Source organism: Cavia porcellus, unplaced genomic scaffold (genome assembly GCF_034190915.1).
Source record: "Cavia porcellus strain 051 isolate PalLab524CR breed Dunkin Hartley unplaced genomic scaffold, mCavPor4.1 scaffold_1, whole genome shotgun sequence".
Taxonomy (NCBI): domain Eukaryota; kingdom Metazoa; phylum Chordata; class Mammalia; order Rodentia; family Caviidae; genus Cavia; species Cavia porcellus.
The window spans coordinates 58,292,514-58,308,693 of record NW_026947484.1 but is presented as its reverse complement, the minus strand read 5'-3'; the positions used below and the strand labels follow the sequence as shown (position 1 = coordinate 58,308,693).

The 16,180-nt window shown below is 42.2% G+C and overlaps 1 protein-coding gene across 1 annotated transcript in view; it reads left to right on the top strand.

The window, feature by feature from the left end:
- Window positions 1–4,974: 4,974 nt before the first annotated feature.
- LOC100721069 (aromatase) overlaps window positions 4,975–16,180 on the top strand; it is a 31,791-nt gene continuing 20,585 nt past the window's right edge. The window contains exons 1-2 of the mRNA XM_003471871.3: window positions 4,975–5,239; window positions 10,330–10,480. Of these exons, the coding sequence (XP_003471919.1) occupies window positions 5,095–5,239; window positions 10,330–10,480 (296 nt within the window). The 5' untranslated portion in view covers window positions 4,975–5,094. The remainder of the gene's footprint in view (window positions 5,240–10,329; window positions 10,481–16,180) is intronic.

The window sequence follows — 16,180 nt, the reverse complement described above, 5'->3', positions numbered from 1 at the left end:
AATCAAGAAGGCAGGCAGTGGAGAAAGGTTACAGAGGTGCACTAGAGAGTTATGTGTCACCTCAAAGAGACAGGTGTCCCTGATGTGCTGTGGCAGAAGCCAGATGATGAAAGGATAGGGTCAAAAGAAAATGGAAACAGTGAAAATATATTCATTATTTTGAAAAAAACCAGAAATATCCTGCCAAGAAAAGGGGGAGAGATCAGAGATACACAGGGCATGATAAGAAAAACTATGGTGAGTATTTGAATTTAAAAAGAATTACAGTGAAAGACACACTGCTGTTAATCCCCTTCTAATCCTCCCCTCACTTCAGGCACAATGAGCCCAGTGTTCCAGCCACTTTCTGTTGCAGTTGTACAGTGCCATTTCCAGTGAATAAGGTAAATGAGGAGACACTTATATTTTTGACAGAAGTTGCCATAAATAGTTGCTCCATGTGGTATAACCAGAAAACAAGGTGAATATTTAAATTTGAATAAAAGATAGATTATTGTTAATCTTCTTCAAACTGCTCCCTCTCTTTCAAACACACTTATCTAGCCATTCTCGGCAATGTTATTTTCTAAATACTCGGACACCCACTGCAGAGCTGGTAGTGCAGCAGTCAGGAAAGGGAGCAGACAGGCAGTGAGACAGGTCGGTAAGAGTGGCTCGGGATGACTGTGAGATGATAGTCACTGGATGCTTGCTTTAACATGAGCCTCATCTCTCATCTACGTGGAGATGTGGCATCAGCTGATTCTACGGACTGTGAAGCTGAGATGCAACACATACAGAGCACTGTGGATTTTCCAGGCAGCCAGAACCTGTAAACACATCCTGCCTTTTCCCAGCAACTAGGAACACTATCCACACTGCTTGCATGACTTGCAAAACAGCAGTAACAACTATTGTAATTTTTAAAAAATAGCTTACTGGAGATTCATGTCTTTACTCACAGATGAGTTCCACATTCCTAACTTTGGTTATGACTATAACATCTCAACTATCTTTCCTGGTTCATCAAGGATGCGGGCATCTGCCAAAGCCCACTCCTCTGGGCTGGAGGTATTTGGGGAGCCACTCCTCCCTTGCCTGCTCTGCACGCTCATCTTGTCTCGTAGGCTTGTTCCTCTTTGGTGGTGTCCTCCAACCACATTTCTCAGGCTGTGCACCTTCCTTAGATAAGGTATTCAACTGCCCGAGGGTAAAGCTCTACTCATCTGTCAATGACTCTCAGCAGTTTGGACCTACACTCGCCAACACAGGCTGTCTACTCCATGGTTACTACACACTACCACCTGAAGTTTTAACAGTTCTCTAGCTGAACCTCCAAACGCTGAGTGAGATTCCCATACACAAAACTGGCCTCAGTCAGAGAACAGCACCACTTTCCCTCCAGCTGCAAGGTCTAGAAACTTAGCAGTCATCCTCAACACTCTCCTGTGTCACTGAATGTGTGTGTGTGTGTGTGTGTGTGTGTGTGTGTGTGTGTGTTTTAGACAGGATCTCACTGTGTAGTTCAGACTTCCCTTGAGTTCACTATGTAGCCCAGGTTGGCTTTGATTTCATGGTGATCTTCCTGAGTGCTGGATTACAGTTATGTGCCACCACACTAGCTGTGTCACTGGATGTGAACTATGACCCCCCCCCACATCACTTCAAACTCCAAGTATCTCCTCACCTGTCCACCCATCTCTGTTTCCACCTCTGTCTTCCTTCAATGGCCACAGCATCACCCTTCTTGTCTGCTAACCTCCAGAGGCCTCCTAGCTCATCTCTTCTTACCTATTCCCCCATACACCAGCACTATCATGTTCCTCCTACCATGGCCATGGCAATTTCAAGTTTCATAACGCAAATATGATTTTATTGAGCACCTATTGATGCATTTCAGCCAGGAAAAATGTCAACAACTTTCCTGCATCCCGTTAGTCTTTACAGAAGACTCATCCCTCTGTCACTAGTACATATATCCCACATGGTTACCTGTTTTCTGAGTCCTAGGTCTCCAGCCATCTCTCAGCTCCCTACTGATGTTTCTTTCAGCTTATTCTCATTATGTTCATCAATCCCCTGCTGCACTTAGTATTGTTCAGCAGCCCCTCACTTCCTGTGAAGACTTTTTCCAGCCTCAAGACTTCCTGCCCTCAACTGAAAGCTGTCACTCACATGGAGAACCATTCAGTAAGGTCCTATACCTGCCTAAGATTGTGTCTACTCCAGGTGGCTTAAGTCATATCTGTCTTGCTTCTAGTGGAATCCCTAAGAGTCAGGCTCTTGGAGGAAACCAAAGAAAAGTATGTACCAGAGCAGAACCAAGGTAGCTAAGCTATATTTCTCCAGAAAGAGAAATGTAAAAGAGGGACCACCGAGAAATGCTGCACAGGACAGTGACTTGCAGTGTCTGCATGGTCTCCCTGCTAAACTACTTAGGGTCATGCAGTAGGTAGGGTATAATAGGGTCTAGTACCTCTGAAAGCCAGGGTTCAGGTTCTGCCGCCTGAAGGGGCTGCACTAGGGTATGTGGGCGTCCCTACTGTACTGTGGCTTTGGGACCCATGGGCTGTGCTGCTCCCCTTAGGCTGTTCCCTGCCTCTGACTCTCAATGTGCTGAAATATGGCTGGGAGTTTCTCTCATGTGATTTTTGTTGGCATCTCTTCCTCTGGAAGGCCTTCATTCTTTTTATTGTGATCATGTTCCTCACTTACTCTTTTATTGATGGTACGAGCAGAGCATTAAGTAGTGCTGGGTGCCCTGGGGCAGGCTACCAAACCTCCCTTTGTCTCCATTTCTTTCATATGTAAAATGAACATAATCCATTTGGAGCCAACAGGCTTGTGGTAAGGATGAAAGACTTAGTATCAGTAATTTCCTGGAACAACGTCTGACAGATACCAAATGTTTTGTAGGTGTTAAAAATATTCTCATGCTGTTGGTGCTCTCATGTGGTGTCTTCACAGTACATTTTGAGGAAGATAATGAGCCAGGCTTCTTAGCCCTGTTACACATTTAGACATACACAGTCTGCTCTTTGCATGGTACTGTAACACTGTAAAATGGCCACACATGCTGCAACTGAGCAAAGCCATCTTAAAATCAAGAGAAAATTACAATCTTTCCAATACCTTTAATATTTTCTGTCAAAACATTAAGGACTCTTTAACAAACACTTTACAAACATATAGGAATCAAAATAGCAAAACAAATATTTTAGGACACAGTAGTTCACATTACAAGAAGTGAAGCCTTGGTTTTCTTTCTTTGTTAACTAAGAAGAGTAGTTAAATACTTCTTCCTTCTACCTTTTTATGCTGAAGAAGCATCTTTTTCTCTGCCTTGGGGAAAACTGCTATCAGCTCCCAAGATCTTAAACTTTGCATTTTTGATGTCCTAAAACATGGCTGGGAGTTCCTCTCTGTGAAGTTTTCTGCTGGCATCTCTTTCTCTAGGATGCCTTTACCATTTTTATTGTGGTCACTTTCCTCACTTTTGCTTTTAATGCTGGTCTCAAGTTTCATGCCTACACAAACCTGAGTGGTTCTGCCCATCAAAGTCAGATAGTTGTAATGATGTAAAATTACTCAGAATGATGTAAAATTTCCACTCAGGGACTTCACAACCTAAAACACCCTGTCCACCGTCGCTACTTATTAACAGAGGAATCAAACGGGAACAGATGCAATGCTAACCGTTCACTCTCACCAGCACAACAAAAATGCCCAATATATGCACACATTATTTTCAATGCCTGGCACTCAAGTGCTAATGGTTATTCACACGACAAATAACAAAATGAATTAACAAAATTCAGAAACAATGGAATTAATTCACCTATAATGTGAAGTTTCCATAGCTGCAAAAAATTGGTTTTGGACACTGAAAATCTCATATAAATGAGACGTAATTATACACTCCTTAGAAATTGTTGATAGTTATAGCCTTTCTCTCCTCTGCAAGTACACAAGCAGCTACAACATTTCATGCAACACTTCAGGGAACCAGCAGAACCTGATTTCCAATGAAAAGCCCTAGCTATGGAGATAGGATTTTTATTACTAGGTAAAACCCAGCACTACAGTCTGTTTCAGGGTCAGGGCAAGTTCCCCATAGTTGAGACCTCTCTAAGAAAAGGCAAAGCTAGGTGTCACTGAAATAGAGTTTCTTTACTGTACAAGTTTATTCAACCTAGGTTTCTTTCACTACCGTCCCTGAAACTTCCTTCTGATAGTATAAATTTATAAAACCTTGCTGAAAAGACAGACTCAACAGCACATTGTGGTGATGCACAGCAGAACCAGCAAATCAAGCTGATCAGTGACTGATCGTGGGATAAGGCAGCTGAGTGGCACCTTGATCCCGCTGCTGCTGACCTTCCTCTCTCGAGTTCCTGTTCTTTCTACCCTCCCTCCACTCATTTCCTTTCTATTTCCTCGCTCTACCTCTGATGTCAACCCTGTTGCTGAATCCAGCCCTTGGAGGGAGAGACTGCAGGCCCCTCCCTATAAAAACCCCCAGAGAAATAAATCCCATGTGTCTCTTTGAATTCCGCAGACAATTCAATGGCATGCTTAGAGAGCATCTGACAGTATCCATCAAGTGTGTAGGAACATACCAAGGGGAAATAATTTTGATCAAGGAAGGTGATTTGTAATTTGCTGATTTTGTTTTTTAATTGATTTGCCTTCAAGGAAAGATTGACCAAACAAAATCAGCTGATAAAGACACAAAATGATTTCTCCTCTGGTGTAAGCTTCGTTTTCTTTTATTTTGGTAAGAGATTCGGCTCTCAATTGCAAATGCACGTCACTCTACCCTCTCAAGGGCAAAATGATAAAGTTCTATCACACCACGTGTCTAAGAGAACCTGAGACTACCAAGGTCAGAAGTGCTGCACTTCAAGCCAAAAGATGTTTGGGGCTTGTTTGTTTTGACTTGTGACTACAAATTTGTTTTGCCTGATCATATTATAAAACAAAGTGCGATCTCTCCAGCAGCATCCTCAAAGGCAGTAGGAGCCACAGAGGAACCTGCTGAGGGTTTCTCTCACTTTTCTGCCTCTTGATTTCCACAGGACGTTAACTGCTGCCTCTGATGCCCAGCAGGGCAGCATGGTTTTGGAAATGCTGAACCCCATGCATTCTAATATCACCGGCATGGTGCCTGAAGTTGTGCCTGTTGCTGCCATGCCAATCCTGCTGCTTGTGGGCTTTCTCCTCTTGATTTGGAACTGTGAGAGCACAGCCTCAATTCCAGGTCAGTTGCTTATTTCTGGTTTTTAGGATGTTATTTAATTGGGCATTTGCTCCATGATGACAAAGAAAATCTGACAAAAGTCCAAAAGCAAACCTGTTAAGATCCCTGAAAATCACAGCCATGATAGCAAAATGGGACTTATGTAAAAACCTACTGCAACTATCCATACGTTTTAAATTAAGAATGTAAAAAACCCCTCCTGTCTACACAGCACTTTGCAAGATTTAGCAGTTTTAATTGGGGTGAAGCAAAGTAAATTCCAGGGATTTAAAAAATTTAAAGCGTTCAAAAAGGTGGGAATGTCTGTGGGAAATCTGTAGCCTGCTGTCCTCCTCATCCCTCGTGGGCGCATCCTACTCTTCCTTTGTTCTATTTAGTGCTTCTTTTCATCTCATTTTCCATCTTTCATAGCACCAGTATGGCAATGGTGGGATCCTACTGGGGTGAATGGGACCTGGGCAGTGGGAGAAGTGTTGGAGACCCCTCCCATTCCATTGGCAAGGCACACCCCAAAAGAATCTTCAACAAGGCCTGTGGGTCAACCAAAAGAGAGTAACATAATCACTCAGATTATTCTCTACCTTTCCATTGTTACAGCTGGAGTTATCACATATTAGATTGGTTCTAAATTATCAGATATTCCACACTGTTTCTTTAGTTTTCAGTGTCCATTCCTCATGGCAGACACCTGTTCCCAATTCTGTCTTTGTTACAAGAGTATTTCATTAGATATTTGTATGTGTGGTAACCCTCAGGATAAGGTGGTTGAGCCTGGGTTTAAAATGCTCTCTGTCTGGATTCTTCTGGAATGTGTCAAGAAAACTCTGTGTCCGTTGATTAAGCCTGGAACTGTAGGTTACCTCAATGACCAATAGTAAATGACCTCCCTGGGTTCATCTTTGGAGAAGAAAGCTCAGTACCAAGAAAAGTCAACTCTCTGTTCCAATGCTCATGCTCCTCAATCATGTTCTTCTCCCTGTAGTAGGCTCTCCAACCAGAGTCAATGAATGCGAGGGTAGAGACAGGTAGAGGAGGTGGTGGAATGTTTCTTGCTTCTCTTTCCTATCATAGGCTCAGGAACTAAAGTCCAATCTACCTATATTATCAGACCATGCCACAAGGAGATGAAAGTTACTACTGCCTGCCCAAGGAATAAGCCAGAGGTTCCCAAGTGGTAGTATAAGAATCAGCTTGCAGGTGGGGTTGGCTAGCCAGATTCCTGGCCTCTGCTACAGAATTCTAAGTCAGACTTTCCAGGACCAGGAACATCTACTAAAAACAAAAAAGTCACTGACCATCTCTAGATGCTTATGCTGCAAGCTCTAGTGGCAGTACTGTAGAGATCTGGGATTGGGAAGGGAGGCCACTCCTCCACTCTCTACCACTTCTGGGCAATGATGTTGTGCTGACACATATTGTCAGCTACATCATACAAGAAACACTACAGTGGTTCTCAACCAGGTCTAAGAATCTGTGGAGTTCTTAGAAGGCACCAGGTTGATATTTTAATGTTCCCCAATAGGTTTTCATAGAATCCAGGGTTGAGAGCCACAGAGGTGAGCCCAGAATCTTCATCTAACAGAAAGGGAAACACAGCCACAGAGGAGATCTGTTTGAAATGACCAGTAAAAGAAGTCAAGGAGTTCAGACTCCTGCTTTTACAAGTGAAGGATCAAAGTGCAAAGAAGGGAGGTGTCTTGTCAGCACACAAGCAAGGAGATGGGAGCACAGGACCACCAACTCACTCACACCAAGGCTGATGAGCATTTTGCTGGCCAAGGAGCTCCAAATTTTGAGCCTTTCACTTTGAAAATGTGGGGTCTGGCCAGAATGATCTCAGGCACAGACTGAGATCCTATGGCTTGGGGATGGAGTCGGAAGAAGAAAACTAGGTTGGTAGAGTAGTTCTTTCCATTCAGTTCTCCTGGACTCTCACCATGGCTCTTGAATCACTGCTCCTTGGGTTCTTGGTTTTACAGTCTATAGCTTAGGGCCATCAAAAGCCAAAAGGTACTTAGAAGGCACAACAGAGCCCAAAGCAATAGTGCAGAAGGCAGTTTCCTGCCTGTTTTCTCTGGTGAGGCTGGGATGTGGGTTTCTGTTTTCTAAACGAAGATCCTGAGACTCAAAAGAGGCAGGAACTGCATAGCTAAGAAGTGATGAAATGCGGACTGCTATGGAAGCTTAACTCTGTTAAAGGGTCTGATATGAGCGCATCTCATTGCTATAGGAAGGGGTGTTACAGGGGTGGGAGAAATGCCCCCATCCCATTCATCTCTGTCCAGCACAGCTCTCCCTTCCCTGAGGATGCACAACCATCCCAACCTTGAACTTGGGTCTTCTCCCTCTGCCGCACTTTTCCCTGGCAGCACATCCCCCAGGGGGGGCCTCAGGAGAAGAACATGCCAACATGTTCCTCTTTTCATCTAAGGAAGCATTTCACAGCAAACTGCACAGTATGATGGTAGGTTTGCCACCATGATCCCGACCAAGAAACAGGATGTAAATAGCATCCCAAGAGATCCTCTTGTGCTGTTATGCTGCTCTCTTCTTCACTCTGGATGGAAATAACTTCCTAGGTTTGTGACAGTCATTTTCTTCTTTTTTATAGGCTGTCCATCTAATCTCACATCCCCAGACAAAATAGCTTAATACCTAGTGTAAAAGATTTTAGCAATCAAATCATATATTGCCGATTCTCTCGTCTCTCTTCCTCAGTGTTGAGTTTGTCAGATTCATCCACATTGTGACTGTGGCGTGCTGCTGGAGCTCCTTTTCATTGTCATGCAGTCTTGAGTCACATGAGTATCTCTATAGTTCTAAGTTGAGGGGCATCTAGGATGTGTCCAGTCTATGTCCAGGCTATTTTGGACAGTGCTGCTGTGAACATGTATGAACTCAGGTTTCTGAGGGGTGTACAGAGAGATATAGAATGAAACAGCCTCTTGATTACGACTATAGGTGGGAGATCCCAGCAGTTGGCTTTGAGGAGGCTATCTCTGCACAAAAATGCAGTGAGATACTTACCTCTTGGGTGTGAAAGAGGCTACTATAATTGCTACATGCCTAGACAAACATTCCCAAATCTGGCAAGGCAGAGAGCAGTTTAATGTGGATGCAATGAAAATTATTTCTCTAATAGTCATCTCAAGTCCCTAAGTTGGAGTTAGTGTCTATATCTAATAAGGTCTCAAATAAAGTTGCTCATTAAGGACCCAAAACTCTGGATTGCTTCTGGTTAGAATATCCATGCTCTCAACCCAAGCCCAGGATTTATTGTCATAATTATTTTTAAAGGTTCTAATTTTTATAATTTGTATGCTTGCTAAGCCTTTTTTTTTTAAAGAAACAGATGTCACTAGTTTACCCAGACTAGTCTCAACATGCAGGACTCAAGCCCTATTCCTGTCCAGCCTCCCAAGTAGCTACACCTCAGAAGGGGAGATGTACCATCACACTTAGCACAATGTCTGCCTTAAATTTGCATGTTGCTTCTAAAAGATTAATAATTTCTACATGATATCAACCATTTAGACAAATGATGAAAAATGCAACCTTTCATTTTGATGGTTTTCTTTCTCATAGAAATTGCATATGAAGTCATTAAATGCTAAATAAGTCTACTGTCAAGTAGGCATAGGACCTCATGTAACTAAATGTATACATGATGTTTTTGAATGTTCTTTCAAAATACCAGTATGACCTAAAGTAAAGAAGAACAATATCTAAAACTTCATTTTTATTATATGATCATACAAATTAGTTTTTAAAATTCATTAAAGAAACATTTATTAACATCTACACTATGCCAAATAAATTCCAATGAAGTATTTTGCTCTTACCCATATTTTAATTGATTATAATTGGTTATGCCTTATGACATTTTAAGGAAACACATATTCATGAAGCTATTTCAACATAAAGCTTATCATCTGTATAATATAGTATCATTAAATTAATCTTAAGATTAATAACCCTTTGACAGTAGCTTTGTTCTAGAGAGAGTAACAGATATCTTCTCTTCTAAGGAAGGAAAAAGAGCTGACAGTCTTGATCATTGATCATGACAGATGCAGGAGTAAACTTACAGTTTGGAGGACTGCAGTAAAAAGTCTTCTAGACAGTTGTTTCATTAGACAGTGCTGTCTCACAAAATCGGGCAAGATTTTCAAAAACTTTCTAACAATTTCACTAACAGACAGAATGGAATTAAAGAGTTAGAAAACTACTACTCTATAACAGTTCCACAATGTAGCTTTTTATTACCACCAGTAACATCAAACTACCAAGTTTCTTTAGTGAAAGAAACAACTTCAAACTTCCCAGCTGCTTCTTGGATTTATATTCTTTACAAGTCTGCCACTGTCTGCAGAAGCAGGGAGGTGACTAGCACTGCTCTTGGCTAAAACTAGCTCAAGGGACTCAAACTGTCTAGACCCTGAGGAGGCTCACTACCTAATTCCTCAATTCTTAGCTTTTTTTTTTCCCATGTGAGTTTGACCTTAAGTTTCTTTTCTTAATCTGAGTTCTAAGACAGAGAGAGACAGACAGACAGAAAGAGTTGAGAGAGTAAAGAGAAACAGACAGATGAGAGAGACAGAGAGACAGAGAGACTGAGTCAGAGACAGAGAGACACAGAGAGTTGTTCTCAGGTTGGACATCATCTTTGGGGACTTGTTACTCCCAGCTAAAAGGGTAACACCAAAAGGATGCAAACGAAACCAAGCAGCCAATCAGCTCCGTCAGTTTGTCACTTGTCACACTTTTCACACTTGTCACCAGACAGACCTGAGGACTTGTATTTGAAATTCACAGACACCATTTAACTTGGGAAGAAATGAGCACACATTCCCCAGTTCACCAAGCCTGAAATGACGGAGAAAAAAGGAGCTAGTGTGATGTGGACAGTGAATGCTTTTCATTGTGGACAGGTGAAGAGTCTCAGGTCAAGCTTGGTTGGTTCTTCTGGTTTAACTCACTTTGTTACCATTCACAGATAAGCAGCAGAAGATGTGAAGAACATTTAGATAAAGAGAACAAGTACTTTTGGTGTAGCAGAGATGCTGACATTGTTCCGATGGCTTTCCTAGGTCCTGGCTACTGTCTGGGAATTGGGCCTCTCATTTCCCACAGCAGATTTCTGTGGATGGGGATTGGCAGTGCCTGCAACTACTACAACAAGACCTATGGAGAGTTCATGAGAGTCTGGATAAATGGAGAAGAAACACTTATTATCAGCAAGTAAGTATGCTAGTAATCAGAGAAACTGGGGCTGGGATATCACTCATTGCTGGCTTTGGATTTCACTCAAGGCTTTGGATCATAAGCAAAAACACAACAGTATATGCAGACACAAACTTTTAAAAGTAAGACTAGGAGTTTTCCCATTTTAAAAAAGATTTTATTTTGATTTCTTGACATCTTTTAAGTCTAGTTTTTCACATTTAAATAAAAGTGAGCAAGTTCCAGCTAAAAATTTAACACTACAGATATGTGAAATAACTGATTTTCTCTTGATATGAAGCCAACCTACAAAGATAAAGAGCTCTGCAAAACTGGGAAATAATTAAAACATCTGTTAATGTACATATACTTGTAGGAAAGGCATTATCTTATCTGAGAGTTGGATCTTAACTCTATAAATTAGCTTAAACTAACCCTACAAAAAACAAAACTGGACAGATAGGTATATGACTACTAATTTGCTAGGGTGTTCTAATTCCAGGCTACTGAGTACTTTTGAGACAGCAGATAGTACAAAAAGAAGCTATTTGGAATCAACAGTAGTTAAGGTTTTGAAGTTCTGTATAACTTACACTAGTATATTTTGATTGGTTTTATTCTTTTCCTTGGTTTTATCCTCTTTAGAAATTTTTAAAAATCAGCCATTTGGGAGCTACTCACCTATCTAGCACTGCCTGAATGTACCAGAAATATTGCTACCTATTAAAAAATGAGGTTCACTGTTCTGCATCATTATTTTCTGGATTACTGCATCAGACTGAATTCACAGTAGGGTTACCCAAAAATGGATTGAATGAGAAGAAAAGTTATAAAATACTCACTTTCCTCTTTATTAAACTTAAAAAGAGAATCTTTAAAAAGGCATATTTCACTAGACTTTCAGTTAATACTTCCAAGGGTCTTAGCAAAGCTATCTGCCAACACTGTCTCATTAGTAACTTTTATAACTACAATTCCTGCTAGAGCTTTATTCACAAACTAATCAAACAAAAGTGTGTTAGTGACTTGGTCAGAGTTAAGTCAAGCACTTCCAAAAAATGAATTTTCTCAGGCCAACATTACACACATCATTTCTTCAAGCACCATAGTGTGCGCCAAGCAAATGCTAAAAGAAGGGAGCAGGGGAGGGAAATGTGTTATACTTCCAAATATTTCAGGCTACCCTACAGTGTTGTTTGAATTGATCCAGTTGCTCAATTTTTGCCTCGTACTGTCCTGTTGGATTAAGTTTGCTGTTGTTGCACTTGGAAGAACGGCTGATGAAGACCACATTTATATAACGGCACATAAATGGCTGCTGGTGGAAATGTTGTTTCCCCAGGTTCATCGTGCTTCTCAGAGTCCTCCACTGTCCAGCAGCAGCAATAAACTCAAGAACATGTTACAAATACACACTCTGGGGACCTCCCACCTAAATAAGAAAGCCTGGGGGAAGGACCTCCTGAACTGCCCCTGCAGCTGTGTGTTCACAAACTCTCCAGGTGATTCTGATGCACACTGGAGATGCGACCATGCGCTAATCACTAGATCACAATTACTCCTTGGTTTACTTGTCCTGGTATATTGAGGCCTGGCAAGCCACACTGAAGTGAACTGGGTGAAATGAGTTCTCATTTCAAAAATCAATAAATTGGTCACCTTTACAACTGGCTAGAGCACCCAAATTTATCCTACAATAGAGGAAATCTGGATTTAGAGGACTGAGACCTTGGTTCCTGATTCGTCATCCCCCAAGACAGCAAGCAGCCTTCCAGGCCTCTCAATTCAGCATCTCCCTTCCCTGTCACTCATTCCCCTGGGCAAACAGTTGTGTGGTTCTCAGGATTTTTGTCCAAAAGATCTACCTGCAGCTCAGGTCCAGAGCAGGGGAGCTCACCTTTGATGCCCATTAGAGTCCCTGAGAAGCTTCCCAAAACCCCATTGCCAAGACTTTCAGGTCTGATTCTCTAAAAGTATGGCCCACACTTCACTGGTGCTTTAGTTCCCCAGGAGATTCCAGTGGGCTGCAGAGCTTGGAAACCTCCCAACTAGACAGAAGGAGCAAGAAGAAGGTTTTGGAACAAGCACCCTTTCCTATGGGCTTTGGGAAACATGTAAGCAGAAAGGAGTGGTTCTGTCTCAGTGCACTTTTCCTCTGTCTGCTAAAGTGGTAGTGGTGAAGACTAGATTTGGAGTGAAGAGTGATGGGTTTGAGAACTGAGCACCAGGCAGCAATCCTTCTTGTATAGTAGATCCTTTGACCATCAGCCCAAAAATTCCCTGATGCCAAAGACCCTCCCTGAAGCAGGACACTTGTGGATGCCAGGCTAGCATCTGACTCCTCTGCCCATCTTAGTGAGGAAGGCAATGTGGGCTCAAGTATGGATGCACACAGAGGCGTGAACACAGAGGCACGCACACACCTGTTGCTGGGCCCCAGCTCTCCCAGTTCTTTTTCCTCCTGTTCTCCTGTGTGCTCAGGCTTTTCACTGCTGGAGTCTTTGTGTTCTTCTTAATTGCCTCAGAGCAGCTCAATCTTGTTGTTCAGTGCTAAGCTCCCCCAGCAGTGGGACATGTTGGTTCCATCTCCTCTCCTTGCCTGCTCTCCAAGCTGCTTACAGAACTGCTCGTACCTCTTGAAAAAAGACCCCATTGACCCTCAGAAAGCTTTTGAATTTCATTTTAATAGTTTTCCAGATTTCTTTTTCTTTTGAAAAGTTTGAAGTTTCTACTTAGTACAACTGTGCAGAGACTACAGTCCAACTTTCCCAACCAGCTTTTTCCTACTGGGGGGAGCTACAGAACTTCAGGCTGAAAGTCAGGCATGAACCCTGCCTCTACACAGCTTGAACATCATGGAGGCTTGGAGTCAGGCCCCTCTGGTCAGCTGCAGATGAAGTAGGCACAGTTGCTCAGGCAGCTACCTCTGAAGCTGCCTCTGAAGGAAAGTTTACTGAGGGTGGCATGACACTATAGGGCTATGCACTTATTTTTTTGTCAAAAATAAACTGAGTAAAAGCTATTTAGAGAAATTAACAATGCACACAAGAGCCAAGGTTATATTTTCACATCTGTCTTAATCATATGTAAATTTACAAGGGATTTTTTCAATTTTCTGTCACCATATATTTATTACACACTGAATAAGTGCTTTGTGGTCCTAAGTCTTAACAGTCAACAGTGATTCTACACTTGTAGGTAAACACTTATTGAGACCATATTTGTATACTAGGGACAGTTCTAGACTGGGAATACAGCAGTATGTTACTTTTGGAATACAATTAGCAAAGCATTTCTACCTTCATACTGTAGTATATTTTACTATACCAATGATAAACAAAATATATAATTCAGTCATGAGTCACATGACACTAGGGTATGTTCTGAGAAAGGTATCATAATGTAAACAGTAAAAAAGCAGGGAAGCGCTGGGCAGAGGACCACTTCTATGGATGGCAGTGGGCCTCTAAAGAGGTAGTCTGAGGTAAGCCTCACTAAGAAGACAGCATCTGAATAAAGGCCTTAAGATGTGAGCCATGCAGGACTTCATAAAAGCATTCTAGAGAGAGGAAAAGGCAAGTGCAAAGACCCTCAGGTGGGAACCTGCTGGAAATGTTCAAGGAACTTCTACCAGAGTAGGTGAGTGGAAGCACAATGAAAGACAACTGCGCAGATAGTAAACTCGACCATGGTAGGCCCTGCATTTGTGGGGCAACTCCGCCTTTACCCTGCACGACACAGAAGACACTGGGAACTCAAGCAGAGGACAGTCATGTTTGGCCCACTCATGTTTTAGCAGATTCATAAGAGCTACCCTGTTGAGAGTCAGTGGTAAGGGATCAAAGATGTGGGCAAGTGCTAAATGCACCATTTAGGAAGAGATGATGGTGTCTGGGCCAGACAAAAGCAATAGAGAATTAAGATGAGAGGATATTCTGGTCACATGTTAAAGGCAGAGACAACAGGACCCAACAGTATGCAGGTTGGACATGAGAGAAGAGTCCTGCCCTATTTTTGCCTTAAAAGTCTGGAAGGAAGAGGACACTATTAGCTGAGCTGGAAGGAGCAAATGTGGAATGCAGAGATATCACAATTAAGATCATCACTTTGGTATTGCCATGCCCAAGGGACATCTCAGTTGGAGGGACTGAGCCTGAGTCCCTTTAGGGTGAAGAGATGAAACTACAGACAGAGACTGAGTAGACACAGGGAGACTGGGCAGGGGGCAGGAAGGAGTAGAACTCTGATCACCAGCACAGGAATGCATTTCAGGGAGAAGGAAATTGTCAGCTGCTACAGACCAGCTGAAAGGATGGAGATTTGAGTGTCACTTTTGGAGATGGCATGGGTGATCCTGAAAGAACAGCATCAATGGAGTTAGGGGGAAGGTTTGACCAAAGAAGGGAATGGGGGAGGGGAAATGAAGCAGAGGCAGCAAGTATAGACCGCTCTTCCAGGAGTCTGCTGTAAAGGAGGAAGGAGGTAGGACACTGCAGGGGCTTTGCAGTCAAAGGAGTGCTCATTCTCATGACAGAGAAACCATGCATGTGAGCTGTGGTGGCACAGCTACAGAGGAAAACTGAAGATGGAAGAAGTCTGAGCGAGGGGAGATGTGAAGGGGTCAAGGAACAAGTGGAGGAAGTGGCCCTGAATCATCCCACCAGGAAAGAAGGCTGAGTACGTGTCATAGATCCTGGTGGCTAGAGCCCTACCCAGGTTTTCTTCTAGCTGCTTCTATGTTCTCTGGAAAATCAGAGATAAAATCTTCAGCTGAGACTTGAGCACAGAGAGTGATGCAGGAGGGAGACAGCACCAGCTATATGGAGGGTCTACCTGAATTTAACTGAGACCTGTGAGAATGGGTGAAAATGTGTATGACTGCTGGGTGTGTGTACTCCACTTGGCGCCAGCGGAGTAAGCTAAATGTTGGATTTAGCCAGATTTTCTCGCTGGGTGGTACTGGTTATGGCCAGAGCTTCCTGTTGTAAAGACTGTTTTTCTCTGACAGTGACCCATGACTATTCTGTGGCTTTTCCATACTAATGGAAGCATCTAGGTTTTCTCTTTCAATGTTTATTGCTAGAAAGAGGAAAACTGGTCCAAAACTAAAGTTCTCTTGATGAAAATTATCTGTAGTCAAATAAAAAGAACATTTGGCTTAATAATAGCTTCATTAAAAATAAGTTTTTCTGTGAAATAAATATCAAGTAAATTAATTGTTTATATAACAATTATAATTTTATTTCCATTTGCAGCACTGCTATTTTTTCAGGAGCATTCTTTTAAACTTTAAATAAGATGATGAAACTCAACACAAATGAGTTTCACTAATATGAAGCCCACAGCCTAGCCCATCCAGCCAAAGCAGTGCAGTTTGACCCAGCATTACCTATGGGAATGTATTTTGGCAAGCATTACTAGAACAATCTTGCTGAGGCAAAGTTATCCTCTTGTAGTACTTTTTTGTGTTTTCAAAACTTCTAAATTTTTCTTAGTATCTGTCTACAGTACATAATGATTACATTTATCCTGGGGAGTCTTTTTGTGTATATAGCACATCCTAAGTTCCATTTTTCATCCTCTTTCTCTACTCTCCCTCCCTCCTCTCTCCATCTCATGGTCTCCTTCCCATTTGCAAAAGATCTATCTCTCAGTTTCCTGTCTAAACTCATCCTTTTTAGGAGCCAAGTTTCAAAAGTGAAAGGAAGGAGTGAGGGT